The following is a 21,872-nucleotide window of genomic DNA, read 5'->3' as shown; positions in this document are numbered from 1 at the left end:
CTGTGCAGGGATCAAGAAGAAGGCTCTGCCTGGAAGTGAATGCCAAACAGCTGCCTGTCCCAGCCCTCTCCTCAGGTCTCCCCAGCCCCACCTCTGCTTGCAGTGTCATAGCCTGGGCTGGCAGGGTTACACACACATGGGCCAGCCTGCTCCCCTAGCGCTGCACACATAACCTGAAAGTCCAGTCCTCTATTAAATGCTTTCAAAAAAACCCAATTCTTAACAGCATAGTGTCAATGAGTCTGTCCAAGAAGGATTTCAGCTTGATTCATATTGCTGATAAACAACATAAATTGGGATGAGCATTCGTAAATCTACTGCACGACATCAAATGAGTCAAATGAGAAACATGGCTGAGTAAATTTAATACACTGATAAATTCTGTGGTCCAAGGTCCTTGCCTATATTTCAGGTACATGAATAATACATCTATTATCTCTAGAGCCACTGAAAAATGAATGCAAGCAAAACAGGATTTCCACTGTTCAACTGGTTAATCAGGGGTTCCCTAATACACAGAGTGGTTTTAGGCACTTGAGTATCATCTCAGCAGTAATAAATTTTACAAGACAGCTCCTTCAAGCATTTATGGTTTTCAATTTACAAAATACTTCATAAATATGAATACATTCACTGTAAGAAATGCTGCTGTGGAGCAGCCATTATTCATATTGCATAGAGAGAGAGGCTGAAGCATAGCGAAGTTTACCAACCTGCCAGTTCTCCTTTTCCCTGAGCAGTACGAGTGCCCAGGAAACCAGATTCCTTGATTTTTTTTGAAAGATGGGACCATGTGCACCATATTCCCTTTCTTCTTTTATGGGGAGGAAAGAGGGCAGCAAGAGACAGTGGGGGCCTAAAGGGTCTCTGTGATCTGGCACTGGCCTCACCATTCTGGGGTTTTGTGTTTCCTCAAGCTGCACCTGGCTTCTTGGCCTTCCCCAGCCTCTTACAGCATCTGTGTCCAGCCTCACTCCTAGGGTGGTTAATTTAGGCTGTGGAGCTCCTTGGAGAACAGTCACTGTTTTAAAACTGGCTGGCACATTAATGTCTCAGTGAAGATCAGGAACCCGAAGTAATGCATTTAGTGTATTGCAATATGTTAGTTTCTTCAGAGATACTTTCATCATACTTATTCTTTCCTCCCCAAGAGTCCTGTTATAGATACTTCAGGAATGACCTTTGGCACTGTAGAAACTGACCATTTCTTCTTTCATCTGATGAGATTTTTATGCACTCTTACACACTTCTCTTCAAACATAAGTAGAAGGGCTATGGTACATTATTTCACAATTTTGTATGTCCATAAGTTAGACATGTTTTTGAAATCAGTTGAAGACAATCAAGGTACAATCAATTGAAATAAGACACTTTTTCTCACCTGCTTTTATAACTGTTTTGGGTAGGATGATCACTTCAGATGATTCTATGCAAAAATATGATCAGCATTTTCTGAAAGCAAAGAAGTTACATGTAATGATGAGACTCACAGTTGCTTTAAAGTAGTTTATACTGTCGTCTGTACATAAATTCTACCTGACAGCAAACATGCATGAAACTCCAGACCTGAGTGGAGATGGATGCCTGCATGTAAAGAAACCAGCAAAGATCTCACATAGGAAGGCACCTCTGTTTACTTCTGTGCTCTCAGCTCTTGCTGTGTAAGAGGCACCACTGGAAAAAGCACAGGATCATCTGTGTTACTGTAATGCTTGCAAAATGTGAGTGTACAATAAAAGTCACAACCTAGCCTACAGGCAACCCCAAAAAATTTATAATAATATTTACAGTTTAACAGTTTTCCTTAACCTTAGGCACTGAATTCTGCAATCAGGAAAAGCACATTGACTGCACAGACACAAAACAGAGTTTTAACTGCAGAGGGCATGAAAGAGCTACTGAAGAGCAGAGTGTTTTACATCCAAGGCATTATTACCTTCAACATAATTTTATACAAGTTTGACATTTTTCCACACTGAATATCTACAAAACGGCATTTTTGTCCTGAAAGATTTTCTGAGGATCCATCTGAATGCCTTATTGTGGAAAAATACAAATCTAATAAAGAACATAAATTATTAGATTCATTCTAAAGGATATTTCTTTATGATAATCACGGACTAGAAATCATTCTGTTATCCTCACTGACTCTAGTGTATGTCTCTTCTTACTGAGATTTTCTTTCCCATTTTACTTCACACTCAAAACAGGGTTTTTCTAAATTTGCACGCAAGATTGGTAGTGTAGGCTGGCCTTACATTCACCTGTTTCCAACTTACTGCCACTATGCCCAGCCATTCATTAATGCTCACTTGAGTCATGAAACACATCTATCACAGTGCAATACAGTTAATATTTTCTAGTTTTTTTCTGATGTTTCTAAGGTTTTTATAAAATTTGGCTTAAAAGTCATTAAAAAAAAAAAAAAAAAAAAACAACGAGCTTTTTACTAAAGTGCAAATTAGCACTCAAAAAAACCACTTGAATATTCATAATTTGGACACAGAATTGTTCAAATGCTCATTTCTTCTGTAATTTAGGGTTTTCCTGAAAGCTGAAACTAATCTTACTCAGTGTGTGTTTTGAGAGGAATGAAAAAGGTCTGCAAAGCCACTACCAAAAATTCAGCCTGAGGCAGATACATGTTGGCAGGAGCCATCCCAGACGATAACAAATGTTTTGCCATCCTCCACCTACACAGCCTGATTAGCATGAATCCCCGTTTTTCCACTAGCCCACATGCTAAGGGTGTTTTCCAGCCTCTTCTTGAAGGTGGTTGCATCTTTGTTCTTCACTTTGTAGCTGACATCATGCCCAGAGTTTTTTCATCTCATCTCAACACCTTAGGTTATCACTGCTGGGAATCAGAGAAGATGGAGAGAAAAATATTGGCCCTTCCTCTGCCATTAGTATTTATTGATTAGTTAACTTGGGGAAGATTTTGGATAAAATATTGATGGACACCAGCAGAGGGTGCATTGCTGCCACTTTAATGACCATTCTTATACTGTAAGTAACAGTAAGTAACCATGGTGCAGCAATGCTTTGGACAAATCCTGCACATTCCAAAGCTGTGGAGCTGCCTACACAAAGGTGCACAATCAGAAGCAGGATTAAAGACCAAAGCGAGCAAAGCCAGTTGCTTTAAAGATTAAGAAAAAACCAAACAACCAAGGAGAAGTAATGTGTATTTTCTGCTGTGCACTCAAGGCATTTTGCAGCTTTTCTTGAAATATCCATCATAAAAGTACTTCTTTGATCTGTTCTAAGCAGCCACTCCCAGAAGGGGTGAGAGACACCTCGTTTCCTTCCTTCCTTTTTTTATCCTGACCTACCAGTCTGGAATGCAGTTCACCTCTGAGCATTTTCAGATTTATCATTTTCAGAGAGGTTTGCATGTTACAACACACAACCAGGCTTACTTACTGCTAACAAAGACTGCACACGACAGCCAAAGAGAGGAGCCACATCCAGAGTCTGACACCCCTGCACTTCAGTCATGTATATTATGTGACCTTGTCTGCCAAAGGGGTACAACAGTGTTAGAATAACAAATATTCATCTTGCCCTCAACACAGGAAGGACCTGAAACTGCAAAGTTAAGAAAACAGTGCCCCACAGCTGAGTCACCGTTTAGGCAAATAGAATCTGTGATTCTCTTGCTGCAGCCCTGCATGCCTCCAGCACATCCCTTTGCAGCAGGAATCACAATGTACCTTCTCCCCAAAAAGGCATCCCACCTGGTGACTGCTGAGAGCTAGCCTTTTTACAGGGTTAGTTTCCAGGCAGGTAATAGTTTTTCAGCTTCCTTGTCCGAATTTCTACACAACAGCACAACCCTAAATGCTAGCATACAGGAGAGAGGGACAAAATACTGTGTCCAATAGAGACAAAGTCCTTTTCTAGTCCTGCACAAAATCATCCTTTTAGGCTTATTGTGCTGTCACTGGATTCAGAGTGAGTACTCAAAGACAGATATTAAATTCTGAACTGCCCTTCAAAAGTGTCCCTATAACCCCACGCACCACAGGCCTGTGGGTGCTTAAGCTGGAGTTACAACTAAATTCCAAACCATAGTGGGCATTAATCAAGACCAGAATGTTCCCTACCAAATGGCAAGGGAGTTGAGCACAGCGTAAATACACACTTAGAACTGCAGCACAATAAAAATAATGATGATGATAATAATAATAAGCCCCTAGCATAAGCAGCATGGTTGTGTGAGTTAGCTGGAGATGGCCGGAGGGAGGAGATGCCGTGCATTCTTGAGTGCACTGCAAGGATATTTCAGTCCCACTGACTTCAGTGGGGCCTCAGTGAGGCCATGCCTCTGCTGGGGAAAGGAACTGCTTAGCACAGCATCGTGGGGTTCCTTGCTTTTTTGTCTCTGAGCAACTCCTGGCAAAACCACTGGTTACTAAGTGAAAACACACTTTTTCCAGTCACCAGGACTGTAAGCCATACCTGGATTTGGCTTTTTCTTCTTTCACTTCTTTGTTGCTGCTGCCAGTCTGATAGATTTGCAAATCTGGCTCCTTGACTAGGTGCTGACTTTACAAACCCTAGTTTGGCTACTGAAGCAGGGGGAGGGGGTCTGGCCTTGGGGTGGATTGTTCCCCCTCAGTGGGAAGGCTCTGCTTACAGCTTGACTCCAGCTAAGAGGCAGCATCAGTGTCAGCCCAGCAGCTGCCATGCAGGAGGTCTGTCCCTTCGGGCAGCTGCTGCTCATCTGCCGGCAGCTGGCAGCGGAAGTGACATCTGTTTTCAGTCCCAGCTGTGAGCAGCACGGAGGTGCCAAAGCCCCAGCGCCTCAGTTCTCGATCCAGGAGCGAGGAAGGGTTTCTGATGCCAGACCACGGCCTGGCTTGCAAGGGAAGGGAGGGGGGATCATCTCTTTCAACGATGGTGGGCTGGGAGGAATGGAAAAAGAGTGGCAAATACGGAGAGAAAGAATAAGCAAGAGAAATGGAGAAAAGGATTGGAAAAGAGCACAGGAGAAAACAGGAATGGCTAAAATGAAAATGAAGTATGAAATTTGAAGTGACCAGTCTGAGGCACAAAAACAAAAGGAAGGAGGCAGAGTAATGAAAGAGATGCAGAAGTGACAACAACCCAAGACAGAAGGTTATCTGAAATGGCTGCTAAAGAGAGAAATGCCTTCCTGAGCTGCCATCTGAAGTGCTACTGAACCTGGAAACCATTCCTGCCTACAGCTCTTAGCCTATCCTACCATTCAAGGGGTCTCCCCTGCAGGTTTTGCCATCTGGTGGAGCTCTGGTATATTCTCCCTTGCCTCCTTGTTTCTCTACACTATTTAAATTCACATCACTTTTTTTCTTGTCCAAGTCTCTTGCTCTGTCATTTATCTTTGTAACTGTGTTATAATTCAGTGTTGTGGCATTTAAACTAAATTAAAATTTTAGTTTCTGAGACAGGAATAGGTGCAGGATGAAGGACAAGATCCATTTCAATATAAATATTGGAAGTATACTTAAATTAACCTTGGAATAAATATATTAAGAAATGCCATTTGCTCCTCAGATTGACATATGCAAGAGAAGTGACTTTATTCTATCACGAAAAGTATTTTCATAGTTGGGACTGTTTCCTAAGCACAGGTGCTGAAATGGTGTTTTTTAGATCTCTAAACTAATTGAGTATTCCTGGAAGAAATAATGAAGGAAAATGTATATTTAACAAGTGCTGTACAGCCCTGTCAATCAAAATCAACCTACACTGGGAAAAATGCAGTGTCAGTGACTGCTTCTTCTCTTTGGTGCTTGCCAGAAACACAAGATATACTGAATTCTGGTAAGCAACTGGTCTGGAAAGTTGGCTGAGGGAGACAGATGTCATAAAAAATTACCAGTCTGAAGTTGAAAGTACAGGCACTGGGGCACAAGGATTTGAACCCATTTTCACACTTTGCCTTTGATGTCTCACTGTAGGCACCAGAGCAGGGAATTAGTCATTGAACCATGTGCCTTTACAAATTATTCAAAATCAGGTGCAAATTGGATTGAGTTGGGCAGGAATAATCTTGCCCCAAACTCTGGCTTACAGGAACACTGTTAACCTAACCTTATTCTGGAACCCCCAAACCTTCCTCAAGAACAATGAAGGGATTGTCTGCACATCAATGAATGCTTGATAAGATGAACTAGAATTTTTCAGATCCAAGTTACAGATCAAGAGGAAGAAGATACAAAACAAAAAAAAATTTTGCATGCTCAAAGTGAATGTGCTCTTCCTCAGAAATAAAAGCCAAACAAAAAGAAGTGAGAAGTGGCAAGTGTCTGAGACAGGGAGAACAGAGCAACTAAAGTATGACCCTGCTCTGGCAGAATGATCTACAGACAGGAAAAGTTGTATCTTCAGAAATTGCCAAACATTAATTGGCAACGTTATGTCTTTGGAAGCTTCTGTTTGGATGGTACCTAGAACAGCACTGTGGAGATGATGAGACTTGGGTGTCACATAGAAATACAAATTTGAATACACCAAAGGCTCCATGGCATCCAGAAAATTTTTGTTCTGCAGCCTACATTAATTATTAAGATGAGCTCAACTAAAGTTGACTCTATTATGCCACTGGTTACCATAGGTAACATCTCACTTTCTTTCTGTCTGCTTTTTGGTATAGTTTTAGAGTGCTGGGGTTTTTTGTTTATTAATGCCACCATCTTCTATCCTTTTCATTTCTTTCTTCTTCAGAGGACCATCAAGCCACTGTTTTTTCAAGCTAGGTTGTCTGAAAAGCTAAAGAAAAAAAAAAGACTAAATAGAAAATCTCTACCTAACTGATTGAAGACAAAATAACACAGATTTCAGATTTTTCATGAAGTCGGTTAATTTCAGTATACAAATCTAATTCACTCAAATTTGCAGTTTTGAAAAGCATTTCTAGGGGCACATTCTGGCATTCTGCATTCTCTATTCTATGAACACTACCCAAGGAATACTAATTAGAGTACTTGAGGAGTAAGGTAAGCAAGGCTGGCAGAGTCTGAGCTTCTATTTACTTTCTGTTATCTCTGTCCAAATGTTCAAAGCAATATGGGTGGTGACTGATTCACTAGTTAAATTCAAAACAGCATGTGTGTACAAAAGGCTGCCAAGTTTCTCATGTATACTGCTATTTGTGAGAAGCTATGCACGGACAAAAAACAATCAGCCAGTTTCTTAATTTTATTTTATATCTTTATTCCCATTGTAAGTACTAACAATCACCCAAAAACCCATTTAAATTTGGTTTGGATACACAATAGCATTAATCACAGGCCAATTTCTTTTTTTTTTTTACTGCAGTTTTAGTATTTTGTGATCTGTTTTAGTAGTTCTGTTGTTGGTGTACTTGCTTCCAGCAAAATGGACTTTCCAATGTTTGTAAATTATTTTAGAAGATTACTAAAGATTTAAAAGGAATAACGCAATGATTAACAGTACATTAATAAAGCTTATTATCTTCCATTTAGGATTAGTACTAAGTATACTGGTTGACCCAAAACTTACTTTTTCTTGTACATTGTCTGTTCTTTTTTAAAAATAAATCCATAAACAACTATAATTTTTTTTTTTTTTTGTTACAGCAGTTCATTGCAGTATCATTTTTAATTGGACTGAAATCCTCTTAGGAGAATGAGGTAAGTAAAACAAGCCCAAAAAATAAAAGCTCTGTTTAAACAAATGATGTTATACACAAACAAATGTTAATGCAGTGTCACAGTGTATAAATTAGAGTGGATAGAAAACCTGAAGGATTTTCCAAATTCACCTTTTTATTGTTTGGGGAAAACACATCACAGATTGCATTTTAGTCTTCAAGCAAACAAGAATAACAAAATACAGTCAAAGAGACATCTTTCATCATGTCTTTTAAAAGCCTGTGGGACGAGTTCCTTCATCAAATTTATTAATGTAAAAGCACATTCAGAAAACTTATTTGTGAGAGCTGTCCTGTTAAATTATGAATACCAGTAATAAATTCTTTAGTGCTTAATTTATTTGTGTGCTCTGCATATGAACAGACATGAATATATGGATGAATAAAATATGCCTATTGTATATATATATAGCTAATATGAATGCTTATGCTGTACAATGTCAGAAAAGGACAAATTATTAATCAAAGTAGAGAGAAGAAAGAAGCAAAGAAGAAAGCAGATGATGCACAAGAACTTTGTTAGATACTTTTGCATGACTTGTATGTGGGAAAAAATTTCTGCTTTGGATATAGAACCGTCAGCTAACAACTCTTTATTTTATTGTGCAATGAAAGAAGTTTGGTACCAAGATCAGCTTCTAAAAGAGATTTAAACCAGAGATATAAATAATCATATGAAGAGAAAGAGGAAAGGTACCAAGCAGGGAGCTTGTTATCCCAAGTTTTGTCTGAGAATCAGAGAGAGTGGAACATGATGGGAGTAAGGGGAGGGAGGCTGTTTTAGAGGGAAACTTGCTGAACTGACAGTGACAGACTGAATCAGGGATTCACTGGACACTTCTGGTGGGGATACTTCTCCAAGACCTTATTCCAGCTGTATCAAGTATGTAAGACACTAACCTAGCCCCTTCACAAATTGCAGCAGAGATAAAATTCCTAATGTATATGGAAAGACGTGTTTTCAGGGAGACTGCTCATATTGCTCTTAGTGGTTGCAATACCTGGAGATACTCCACACAACAATCATTCATCATTTCATCTTCCTGTCCCAAAGATCCACACTTGACTATCAATGCAGTGTATCTTTGAAATCATAATGCTTGCTCTCCTTGCTGCTATTTACTACACACATCTGCTAACCAGCAAGAGATGAGAATTGTATTCTTATACATGAATTAGCAGACTCTTCCTATTTCATGGAACTACAGGAGCTCTGAATGATGGCACATGGGCACTGGAAGAAGTGTCGCACCAAGGAGGCTACAGCCAGAGCATACTGCATCTGGAAAACCAGGGGTTAGCACCTCGTTGTACCCATGCCTATCTTTTATTTGACTTGAGGTTACCTTAATTCCACAGAGAATTCCAACTTCCTGCAATATGCATTTCTCTTTATGTCAGGAAAGATACACTCTTTAAGGAACTCTACATTCACTAAGAGGTATTACAGCAGCAATTTTTAAATAATTTTACATAAAGTAGATGAGCTGTACTTTAGGATTAATTTAACCAAAATAAAACTTCAGTCATGCCATCGTAGAGTACAGGATACACACATAGTTAAAGACAATTCTGCTTTGGTGTCCTCTGTGCTCCTTTTAAAATGATCAGTACCTTAAAAAACACTTCATTATCATTCCTCACAGTATATACCCAGTGTATCTCAGAATCATTTGTATTTCCTTTTACACTTTATACATAATATTAGATTGCATTTTAAATATCAAAAATATGCTGTTAAAGGATCATAATAATAAGTGGCACAAATCCAGAGTTTTCAAAATAATAAAATGGCTTAAGACCTTTGGTGAACAGATGATGACTAACATTTCCAAAAGCTACACATGATTTATGGTCTTATGCTACCAACAGCTGGCCAATAAGCTCCGGGTTTCTGTCCTTTATTAATGCCATGATAAGAGCAGCAGCAGAATTTACTGTCTCCTGAAGCAGCAAAGGGTCCTGGAACAAAAAGAAAAGGAAAAAAAAGAGGGAGTATGGAAAACAATGTATTTACAAAATTGGAAAAAGTAAATATTTAAGATCAATTTTCATTTACACCAAATTACCATATGATTGCTGAAGAAACAAAGATCTTTATTGGAAGAAGAACCTCTAAACCTCTTTTATTTTAAGGAAGCGTAATTTCATAGTAATAACAATTTTCTCCAATTTCCTTGATGCAAAACTGCTGAAATTCTATCTACTCAGAGACCACCAAAAACTTGATTCACTCACTGGCTTCCTTACTGAATTTTAAAATCTAAAAGGCAATAAATATTTTGGGGTTGAAAACATGGACCAAAATACAGGATTTAATCAACTAGCATAGTTAAAGACCTGCAACTTTAAGCATGTACTGAATCCTATCTATAGTCTACCAAGTACTTGAATTCACAAAGGCATTTAAGCACTGGGATGTCAATGGTTTAGGCTAATTTTTGTATCAAATAACATAAAAAGTAGTCTGGTTTTGATAGGCAAGTATAGAAACCAACACAGGAAACAGCAATAGAATGAGACATTGATTCTGTTTTTCTAATTGAGCACTCCAGCTCACATTTGAAAGATTCTTTTGTCTAATTACCAAGTTTTCTTAATTGTATGGTCTACAAAAGGTTGGCCTTTTGCTACCAGTAAGATTTCCATTTGTGCACTGGGAAAATAGCAATAGGTATAGTCAGGAATGGTGACATCCTTGGAGTGAGAAATAGGAGAGAAAAATTTCTGTGAAGCAACTGAGAAAAAGGTCTACAAAACTCTAGGGTAGGGACAATCTACTAAGAGAAATCAAGAGCTGTTCTCTGTAGCCATGATGGATAAAACAATAGGTTTTATCTATCCATTTATTCCATTTATTCCATGATGGAAACAATAGGTAAGGACTAGTATACAATGGAAGAGATTACTGGACAGATCAAGGAAACTTATCATGAGGGTCCTTTAACATGAGAATCACATCCATGTAAAATGTTATATAGAGGATACAGGAGGATGGAGCAGTTTAATTCCATATCTTTTCATCTCTTTTTCTAAGATGCTGCATGAAGGAAAAATTTGTAGAGAACACTTAAGAAATTTGGACTAATGGACATAGAAGAAACCATTTCCACAACCTATACAAAACCACAAGATCAAAACTTGGTTTTAATAAATAAGGCAACTGCTGAAGGGACCAGTCTATTCAGCTAGCACAGAGGGGAACTGGAGACTAAGAAGTTGCAGTTGAAGGGAAAACTGCAAGGGAAAAGGTGTCCCTGGAACATTCTTAGTGTGGAAAAGGGTCTAGAGGAGTGTGAGGAGTGTCACAAAAAATGCTGAGAGGGTTGGAGCACCTCTTTTATGAAAAAGGGCTAAAAGGGTTGGGGTTGTTCTGCTTGGGAAAGGGAAGGCCCTGTGGTGATCTTATTGCAGCCTTTCAGCACTTAAAGAGGGCCTGCAAGAAAGATGGGGTCAGACCTTAAAATATGGTCTGTAGTGACAGGACAAGGAGTATGGTTTAAAGTAAAATAGAGTCCATTCAGACTAGATACAGAGAAGAAAGTTTTTATGATGGGAAGGTAAAACAATAGAACAGGTTGCCCAGAGAGGTGGATGCCCCGTCCCTTGAAACATTCAAGGTCAGGTTGGACAGGGCTCTGAGCAACCTGATCTAGTTGAAGATGTCCCTGCTTACTGCAGGGGGGTTGGAGTAGGCAACTAAACTTTAAAGGACTCTTCCAAACCAAACTATGATTCTATGATAATGCTCTTATTAACTTTGTTACTTACATAAATGAAATTAAACATGCCAGAGAGGTAACTGGATCAAATTAGCAATAGCTAGTATATAACTGGTTTTTTTTATCATTCTTGGAAAAATGTTTTTTGTATTTGCCTAGAATCTTGTCCTAAATATCATCAAATAAGTAAATTACAATTTGTAACCTTGCAAAACATTATACTCCTCACAAATTCATGTTATATATTCCAATATGCAGTAAAATTATTTATTAAAATTCTAAAAAACTGGTAGAATAAAAATTTTCATGACATGTGCCTTGCTTTTCACTGAGTGACACCTTCTAAGTTAATCAAGGAGTGCAGAAGTCTACTGAGATCCTGTTCCTTCAGAACCTTTTGTCATGGAGCAAGGGTGCAAAGGCAAACTCAGAATTCACTGCTGTGGTTCAGCAGTGTTCAGTCCCTGATTTTCCATGGGTATAAACTGCTGGATAAAGTACAAGGAGAGCAGAAGTCATTTGCACACTCACTCAGATGGCAAACACTGCAATTGATTTCAAAACTGGGCAACACAGCTCTTGCTATTCAGCAATGCCAAATCTCTTTGTGCCCTTCATCACTTTTTCTTCAGTTTATCTCAAGAAGCACTTTACAATCACAGATATTCTCTTCCAAATGGGCTTCCAGCCATATCTGAAGTTGGCTGGAGGTGTATAGTATTTTTTTTCCATTTCACAGAAAGAAATAAAATACACCTGGCCAGGAATGCTCTTAATGTTTCTCCCAATAAATCTTTCCACATCCTCTGTTGGTTACTGGATTTGGTACACATTCCTTTGCAGCAATAAATTATAGTTTCTAAACATAAAAGGAAGTAAGAAAAAGAAATTTAACTTTCACAGGAGAGATTGAAAGTGACACCATAAGATTCCTTTAGACTGAAAAAAGCCTTTTCTAAAGCTAAACCTAAGGCTTTAGTGCCAATTTCCATGTTCTGAAGGAAAGACATGCAAAGAATTATGAGCAATATTTGCAAGGCAGGCAGTGTGGCAGAGTAATGTGTACAGATGTCTAAAAATCACTGAAACTGGCTGCTGAACTGAAACTGCTTCAAAAACAGAAGCACAGCAAGTAAGCAGCACAAATTAAACCTGCATCCTTTACAGTTAATTCACTTCTAATAATCCGATTATTAATACTATCATTATAAGTCTCCCTGTCTAGGATTGGTCACTGTGAGTCTGTCTTTTGGAAATAACCAGAAATGTTTTTCTTTAAGGGTGTATATATATAATCTCAATTAGGATAACAAATATAATAGAAAATATATTCCTATTCTAAGTACAGTTCCAGTTGATGGTTTAACTAGCTTGTGAAGTATATACTGAGGATTTCAATAAGGCACGCCTTTAAAGTATTTATTGTAGGAGCTACTAATTTTAGATTTGTATTGATGGTCCATCCCAGTAATATTATCCCATTCTGATCTCAGGGTCACCCATTCACTGAAGAGTGTTCAGCACCTGGGCCCAGGAGCCACCCTCTAAGTGCAGGAGAAATCAGTTTCATAGAGGTCAAATATGTCTTGACTTTAACTTGCCTTTTTCTCACAGCCACAGTCTTACTGGATGGAAGTAGCAAATAACATGATGAGCTGGACTCCTCCAGGAGTTTTGACTTGTCTATCCTGAATCTTTCTGAGAATCAAGACTCACTCTAATGGTAGGAATCATTATTGTAGTATCTGATGGTCACTGCCTGGGCATAATTCGAAACTTTTGTTGATCATTTCTAACCATTATCACAACTGCCTCCAACCTCCCTCCCACCACCCCAGAAAAAAAAAAAACAACAAAAAAAACCAAAAAACAAAACCAAAGAAACCCTCCCATAAAAACAAAAAACCCAAAAAACAAACCAAACAAAAAAGCCCAAACAAAACCACAGAAAAAAAATTAGCAAGAGAAAGGTAACACATTGTTCAACGTGTGGGCATAACAATGACTGATGCAATGGCTAAATGATATCTTAAATATTCTTTCTCTCTTCCAAATCCTCCTAGGACTTACCTTTACTTTATTCTGCCATTACTCTGCCTGCAAGTAGATATTTTTAATGTAATTTGAACACCAGAAGTTTTTCTCAAGAATATTGAAAACAAAAAATGATAGGATTCAACAACAACCCAGGAACAGAAAAAAAATTCTGTGGGTCTTTATTAATTTACAGTTAAACAAACAAGTGAACACTTCAAGTCCTCTGACTATACCCTTAAAACACTCATGGTTTTGACACTGCAATGTTATTTCTGGCAACAATGTTGATTACAGCTGATAGTGCCTACAGGGAAGCTTCAATAAGGATGCCAGGACAAACTTAATCTACCACACCTAACTCCATTGCACATACAGGCCTCCAAACTTCTTTTATATTCAATGGCATAATACTAAATCTTTCAAAAATCTCATTATTAGCTGCAGGAAGTCAAATAATCGAGCAGAACCATGTCTTCACATGTTTAATTGCCTGACGAGTCTGCCTACATTGTAACCAGGATAAAGCCCAGGATGTCAGAACAGGAGGATCAATACAAATCCTCAGCAGCACAGGAGCTCTCGCACGTTACTGCCCACCCACAGCCCAGCACTGCGAATTCCAGGCACAGAACATCCTTCAGAGTGCACAGCCCTGCACACTGGACTCATCAAACAGAACAGCTCTTTTCCTCATTAACCGAATCCTTAAAAAAGACTGTGACCTTTAAAGAAGACTTGGAGGCAGTAATGACTTTAATGGATTAATAACTGAAGTTCCACATGATCAACTGATGTGCAATGAACTCCTCCCAAACCTTCATGATATTCACTGTCTAGTCATTTCATCCAGTTGATTTAAATGATCCTTCTGTAAAAAGAAAAACCAAAGCCCCCAAACATTTCTTGGCCATTAATAAAGAGATTTTTTTTTAATTGTTTGAGCAGATTATTAACTACATTTATAAACTAAAACCAAAACTTTTACCACTTTATATTTATGTACTTTGGAAAAGAAAGTATTCAGAAACACTGCCAATGTTATAAACCATAAATCCACATAACAGCACTTTGATTCCAAAATAAAATATCTACTTTGTCTGTTATTAAATAGTAAAAGTATTCCAGTGTAACCATATTGTGTGATGGCTGTAACTCATAGTCAGAATTTATTTGATGTAGAGTTTCTGACTGTAGGGGTTCTCTGGTCTGCAGACTAAGACTGGGAAGGACTACAGGGACAGAGTTATAGTTGTGTTTGGAATATGTAATCTGATATTTTACAAATGTGCATTTATTTAAGGAACTGTGAGGGCATCTGAATATTTACTGACATTTCCCTTACGATTCATTTCCTTTCTTCAATCTGTTTAGGATTTACTTTTTACCCCAACTGGAACTTCACACATATGCATTTTCAATTTACATAAGTACTAGCTCAGTATAAGAATAGTTTGAAAAACACACCTATCCTTTTCAGCTCAAAAAAAGAAGGCCTCTGCAGGTATTACCTCTGTCTTATACTGCTGAAAGAATAAAACCGCTGTGTTCCATTATTTGCACTCTGTCTTGCTGTAATATTATTTGACATTCCAATAAATAAAGTTTTTTAAAATTAATAGAATTGTATAGTCCTGATTATATGGCTGACAGAAAGCCTGAAAACTGGATTTAAAGACATTGCTAAACTTAGGCAGTATCAGTATTAACAGAGTTCTGTTTCTATCAGGAACAAAAAGAGGGTCAGAGCATGTGCTGGCATGCTGGCGTGCTCCTGCCCTTGCTGTTCCATTGTAAGCCTGGAAACCCTGGCACAGTTTTGGCTCCTGACAGCTAACATGTTTCCAGACAATGGCTGGGCATGTTTCAGGGGACAGCACAGGCCAAAGAATGCTCCCAAGGGACAGGATGAATGAGGCCTCCCTCTTTTGGGAAGTGAGAATGTAGCCATATGGAGATGAGCATGCTGTGCTTTTACCCCTAGGACAAGAAAACCATCCCTGGCCTGTTTTACTTAACAGTATGGATACAGCCTATGTACCACGGGGAAGTGACACTTGAGCATTTCTGTCCCTACCAAACGTGTCAAGAATGCATAGAACCACAATCAACAGTGCCCCCCAGACTGAGGACAAATTCCATGTTGCTATCACATAAGCACAGTCATGAAAAATATGAAAACTAACTACTCTGTAGACACCTTTCCCACTAAAACAGAGAAGAATAGAGAGATTAATCATACTAGAAGACAGTAACTCTGCTGTACTGCACATTCCTGCTACCTTAGGGAAAAAGACTGGAGCCAACAGAGGGAACTCATGCCCACTGCTCCTTTTCACAGTGTGGATATGGGTGCTCACCAGGTACACCAGGAGAAATGGGCAGAAAAGTGCTGAAACAGTCTCTGTTCTGGAAGTCATCTTGCAAAAGATTATGTTGGCAGTACAAGAGGAGCTGCTGCTAATTTAAAACTCCACAGAATGCTGCAATTTATACTAAGGCTATAGCAGGTCCCTCCAAAACTCGCCTGACATCACATACTGAGTGTTTGATTTATGTTCTCCACTCAGAGAAACTGAGTGGAGGATCTAGCCTCAAAAACCTCAATACTTGACATTTTCTTCTTCAATGAACACTTTTAATTGAAACAGTTGGTCTGAAGAGGGATTGAGGTTCTTCCACTACCAGAAATCAATGATCTAACATAGTTTGCTGTTTAATCACACCATGAGGAATTCATCAGTAAATTCACAAAGAGGCATTTTCAACCCCTCAAGATATGTATTGGCATGCATCTACATATTAAAGCAACCTCCATTTCTGTAATAGTACAAATTAATCTGAATTCTCCTTTCTTCTTAAAATGCTTCCACATCACATTTTTAATCCATGTGCCAAAGGATCTATTGATAATTGTCATCTCATACATGATATCAATGCAACAATTTATCTCAAAAAGAAGACAGCTATGCAGATCATTCTAAAAGATAAGAAAAGCATTTCTCTGAATATTTTTAAGTTTCCTTTCAAGTAATACATAAGTAATTAAGGTAGCACTTGAGTTCAGATAGGGAGCTGGGTTCAAAATTGCTCGAGCAGGCTCATAATTGAACCTCTGTACACACAGCTTTCCTTTCTGAACTAAGAAAATGGAATTAATTTTCATTAGTGGATACTCCTCAAGATATAAATAATTTTGAAATCTAGATACTAAGGATGCATTAAGAATTGAAAAAAAGTGATGTGGCACTGGAAGAACCAAGCTGTCACCGTGCTAATGTAGTTTAGCAGACCACTTAATGAGTGAACTCTGAATGATGAGAGTTAACTCCCTGCAGTTAAATGGTCATACATTCAAGCTAATCAAGCCAAACTTGAATAAATTGTGCATAAATACATGAAACTGTACTGTAACTGTCGTATGTTTAATCAGCCATGCTTCTTACAGTTTATACAAAGAAAATTGAGAGCCATCAACATTTAAAATGACTGTGTGAATCTACTGAGAACAAACAAATATTTTAAATCTGTGAGGATTAAGTCTCTAGTGCTTTTGCTTCTGTCTTTTCCTGTAAGATTGACAGATTTAAACCTGAAGGTAAACATCACTCTTTTGTTTAAAAAAGTCCAACAAAACAGCACAAACAAACAAAATCTCATATAGGATTCCTTTCTTTAGTATGATAAGAATAGACAGATTCACCCTAGGTCATCAGGTTTAAAATAGGTCCATTATCTACATGCTCTACAGCATGTAGGTGACCATGGTTCAGTTTCCTCCTTCATTTCTCCAAATCTTCACCACCGCTCCCCGCCCCCCCAACAAAAAAAACAAAAACAACATTGTGTGATCATGCCAAATGATCAATAAAAAGTCCTGGTTAAAAAAACCTCTCTGAATAGTTTGTTATAAAGAACACTTTCAGTACATTTAATCACTGCAGCTTAGGCAAGAGTTTTCATTCAGCACTTAACCACTATCTGATTGAAGCTCTTTGCAAGAGTGAGTGTGCCAGCAGTGATAGCACAATACCAGTGAATCATCTTGCCCTGTAAGTTGCTCCAAAAGCTACCTAATACTTGAGCTAGCAGCCAGTTCTGCCACCTGTATGGGACTGGTGCAAAAGTACTGGCAGAAATAGGCCATTTAACAGACTGGTTGGTTTCCTGCAAAACCATATTATGTGTTTGAGGTTTCTTAGAGGTGGTCTCTTAATATACTATGTTACCAAATAATTCTATAGTTTGGAATATTTTCAAATTAATATATGTTACTGTGTTACCTACAGGCTCTATGAGGTGTCACTCTGCTAACCTTGCAAAAAACACCATTAGGGATTTTAAGAGGAAGGGAAAAATCATTCTTGTCAACAGTACAGGAAATGCTCCAGAGGCAGAGGAACCTTGCTTTCCGCTCTGACAAACCTGCACTCTGTGATGTGCTGAAAATCTTAAGATTTGTCTGAAGCTGACTGAAGCAATAGCAAGTCATTTCTCTGTCTTCAGAAAGCTGTGGATCAATCTGATAGCATTAACAAATTCAAGTGGAAGTGGGATATCAGCCTTCCACACAGCAGCAGCAGCATATAGAATCACAGACTATCCTCAGTTGAAAGGGACCCACAAGGATCATTGAAGAACCAACTCCTGGGCCTGCACAGAATAGCCCCCAAAATCACTCCATGGGCCTGAGAACATTTTCCAAACACTTCTTGAACTCTGCCAGGCTTGGTGCTATGACCACTTCCCTGAGTGCCCAGGCACCCTCTGGGTGAAGAACCTTTTCCTTATATCCAACCTCAACCTCCCGACACAGCTTCGTGCCATTTACTTGGGTCCTGTCACCAGAGAGGAGATCAGTGTCTGCTCCTGCACTTCCCCTTGTGAAGAAGTTTTAACACCATTCCCCTCAGTGTGTTTGTATGCTGGGATTCTCTGCTGTCTCTTCCACTGTGAGAGTCTATCAACACTTTAATGGGTTGCAGCATTAACTTTTGCAGCTAGCCAGGAATACAGACCCACCACGCACACACAGAGAAAAAATGGGTTAAGAGGTGCTGGCCTCCTGCACAACACCCCAGTCATGCAAATCATTTACAGACTGCTGCACTTCTCCAGGCACCAAGCTAAGACAGGGCAGCTACAGACCTGTATGACTGCACTTGACACATGGGGCTATTAGCAAAGCTAAAGCAGTTCACAATAATTTAGCTGGTTTTCTCCTATTAGAAACAGAGAAATACAGCACTTTCAAGCTCTGTTTCACTTAATGATTGTTGTTTTAGCCCTAGCTGGCAATAAGAAGGAAGGCAAAAATGAGTATGTGAAGAAGACAGAGAGAAGTGATAGGAGAGCAAGTCAAGTGAGATCTGGGGTCATCTGTGTAATTGTAATACAATAGAAAAAAAGTAAAGAAATTCCAAAAACCTACCTAATTAGGACAAACAAAAAGTACATATTTACAGTATATTTAACACAATATATTTCAATATTAGAAGTTTTTCCTTTCTGTACCATATTGCATTGACAACATAGATTGGTTGTGTCACTTTTCAAGAAAAAAATGAACACAGTAGTTCACAAACATTTAAGTTGATAATATGTAGTACAAGACATGAAATGCTTTAGCTATCACAGGTTACAGAACTTTGCATACAAATGTTCTGCAACAGTTTCATATACTTTGTGACATACAATTCGTGATTGTGACTATCAGTGTTATAGAAAAAGACTGGGCAAATTTTAATTAGTGACTAACAAAATTGTAAGGTTTTTAGAAAGAATGAGCAATGTATTTGAATCTCCTGGGGATGCTAAAAATCAGTGCAGAGGAAATGTGAGCTTTTTTTTCCTTTCTTCCAGTCTAAAACACATCTTTCTTCCCTTCTATAAGTGCTAACTTTATATGTAATATTAAGCTTAATAGACCTCCAGATCTCCAAAATTAAGAGGCATGTGTCCATTTGTTAAAATGGACACATGCCAACATTCAGTCATTAAAATCTTCATTATACAACTCCTACAGACTGTAAATAATCTGAAATATAAGCACACTGCTGCAGTAACTAATTGATTGGAAACATTCCTTATGATTACAGATAATTTATTTGAGATAGTTCAGAGGAAAAACCATATGGCCTTCTAAAAAGCAACAAAAAAATTTCTCCTTTGGGGAAAGAAGTAAACAAAACCCAAGAGATACTGAGGGACAAAGTATGCATAGACATGCGCTGGGCTATTGTTCACATCCAGCCTTGTGGCTTCCAAACTTTTAGGATGATAAAATCAGTTCAGTGGGGTAAAGGCCACATTCCAATCCTGGTTACAGAAATACAAACCAAAGTAATGACAGTATTACAAGCCTGGCTATTTTGCAGTTGCAGAGACTGAATTTCAGCTTTAAGCTCTGTATTTTGCTACAGCAGATCTAATACATAATTTGTTTTACACTGCTCTCTCAAAATTTCAAAAGCAGCTTTAACGTTACTCAAATGTCAGTATTTTGGGCAGTGAGTGAGACACAGTGAGAGAGAGTGGCTGTTCAGAAGCTCATTGTTAGTTGTTTAATATCACAGATTTCCCTAATTTGATATTTTAATTGAATCTAGCTAGTTGCATGCAAAGTGGTTCTCAAGTTGCATCATCTCAACATTCTGTGAGGAGGGACTGATTACAGAATAAATCCTTAAAACTTTGTAAGTTACACACTGAAATATGAAAAAATCTTTGAATCATACCTAAACAGCTACCTGAACTCCTACAGCTTTCATCTTATCACTCACATTCTACTTCTCTGACTGCATCTCTGTGATGTTAAGGCATAGTTTATGTTCATCTCTGTCTTTTTCTGTCTGTAGCTGAGGCTCTACACCCTACTGGAATGCAAAAATATAAATTCCTTCCAATTCAAAACTTTCATCTAAGGCCAAGCTAGTTTACATTTAACAAAAGAACACAAACTAAACCAAAAAATCTCAAACAAAAAAAACCAACAATGAAAAAACCCTGATGAAAAAGCATCCAGAAATGAGACAAAAGGTTACAAAGACATGAGGTGACACCTCTCCTTGAAGAGTAAGAGGAGCGGAGTCAGCAGGGGGAAAACAAGTTACAACAGAATTTAGTAATAAGATTTATTCCCTTTGTCTCTCACACCAATATTAGGTTTTAACGCATCAATTTTGCAGTAATTCTAATTGTTCTCAACATTCTTTTGCACAAAACACAAACTTGTTCCAGCTCCAAAGCAGTCTTCACACAGTGAATGTAATAAGAAGAAAAGGAACTTATCTCTTGCAAGCATGAATAATTCCATGAGCACAGGTATGTTCAAATACACTCAAAACTTCTGCAAATGGAGAAAGTGCATTTGCACTTCATTGCTTTCTTTCAGGTATTTTGCCTACACAATGTTTACCTACTCACTTAAGACTGGATAGCTTATCTGACCAGCACTCTAGGACATGAACTGAATGAATCCCTACTCAGAAGACAAAGCAAATAAGAATAATAATTTCTGAAAATGTTGATCCAAATTCTCAGTTTCTCACTTCTTTATTTCTTTGTCATCCTTAGTCTAAAGTCAGTGCAAATAGAGTGTCTGTCCTTCTTAAAGTTTTCAGCTAAACAATGGTGGGAGCATATGAATTTTGAAGAATTAATCTCAAAGAAAGAATGAGTCTTAAAATCTGGTGTGAGCAGAAAGCAGCAGTGAACAGTCTTCACCTAATCCAACAGATGGGGCAGGAAAATATAAAAACACAGTAAGCAACCACCATGGCAAAGTGCTCTCTTTTCATTGAGTAGCCAAGAGGAATGGCAAGCACCAGACACTCTATCTTCCCATGGATGTGTGGATGGAAGTAAGGCCATTTGCTCTCTAACACCTCCTGAGAGGAGGTTGTAGCCAAATGGGGGACTCTCCTCTCAGGCAACCAGTAACAGGACAAAGAGGAAATGGCCTAAAGTTGCATCCGGGGAGGTTCCGGTTGGATATTAGGAAAAATAATTTAACAATAGTTAAGCATTGGAACAGGCTACCAGGGAAGTGGTAGCCTTCCACATCCTTGGAAGTGTTAAAAAAATTAGTAGACATGGCACTTTGCAATGTGATTTAGTGGGCACTGTGGTTTTATATCAAAGGTGGGACTTGATGATCTTGGAGGTCTTTTTCCAACCTCAGTGCTCCTGTGTGATGGCTCTTCTGAGTCTCACCCCCACCTCATTATGCCTTCACTGTTAAATTAAGTGGAGGAATATCTCCTGCCACTAGCTACTGATTTAACCATGGCATAGCTGGAGGGTAAATAGCTAGTTTCAAAAAAAAATTTTGAGTACAAGCTCAGTGATAGAAGGCAGGAAAAAGCACATAACTTGCCTTGCAGCAGAACCATGGCAAACAGATAAAGCAGATAGTAGCATTCCTCAGGGCTCACCAGAAAATCTTATCCTTC

General features: G+C 38.5%; 1 protein-coding gene across 1 annotated transcript in view; it reads right to left on the bottom strand.

The window, feature by feature from the left end:
- Positions 1 to 7,285: 7,285 nt before the first annotated feature.
- CRPPA (CDP-L-ribitol pyrophosphorylase A) overlaps positions 7,286 to 21,872 on the bottom strand; it is a 108,201-nt gene continuing 93,614 nt past the window's right edge. Inside the window, exon 10 of the mRNA XM_056484348.1 lies at positions 7,286 to 9,625. Coding sequence (XP_056340323.1) covers positions 9,521 to 9,625 — 105 coding nt within the window. The 3' untranslated portion in view covers positions 7,286 to 9,520. The remainder of the gene's footprint in view (positions 9,626 to 21,872) is intronic.

This window comes from Oenanthe melanoleuca, chromosome 2 (genome assembly GCF_029582105.1).
Source record: "Oenanthe melanoleuca isolate GR-GAL-2019-014 chromosome 2, OMel1.0, whole genome shotgun sequence".
Classification (NCBI taxonomy): domain Eukaryota; kingdom Metazoa; phylum Chordata; class Aves; order Passeriformes; family Muscicapidae; genus Oenanthe; species Oenanthe melanoleuca.
The sequence above is the reverse complement of the archived record's forward strand: the minus strand, read 5'-3'. Positions and strand labels throughout refer to the sequence as shown.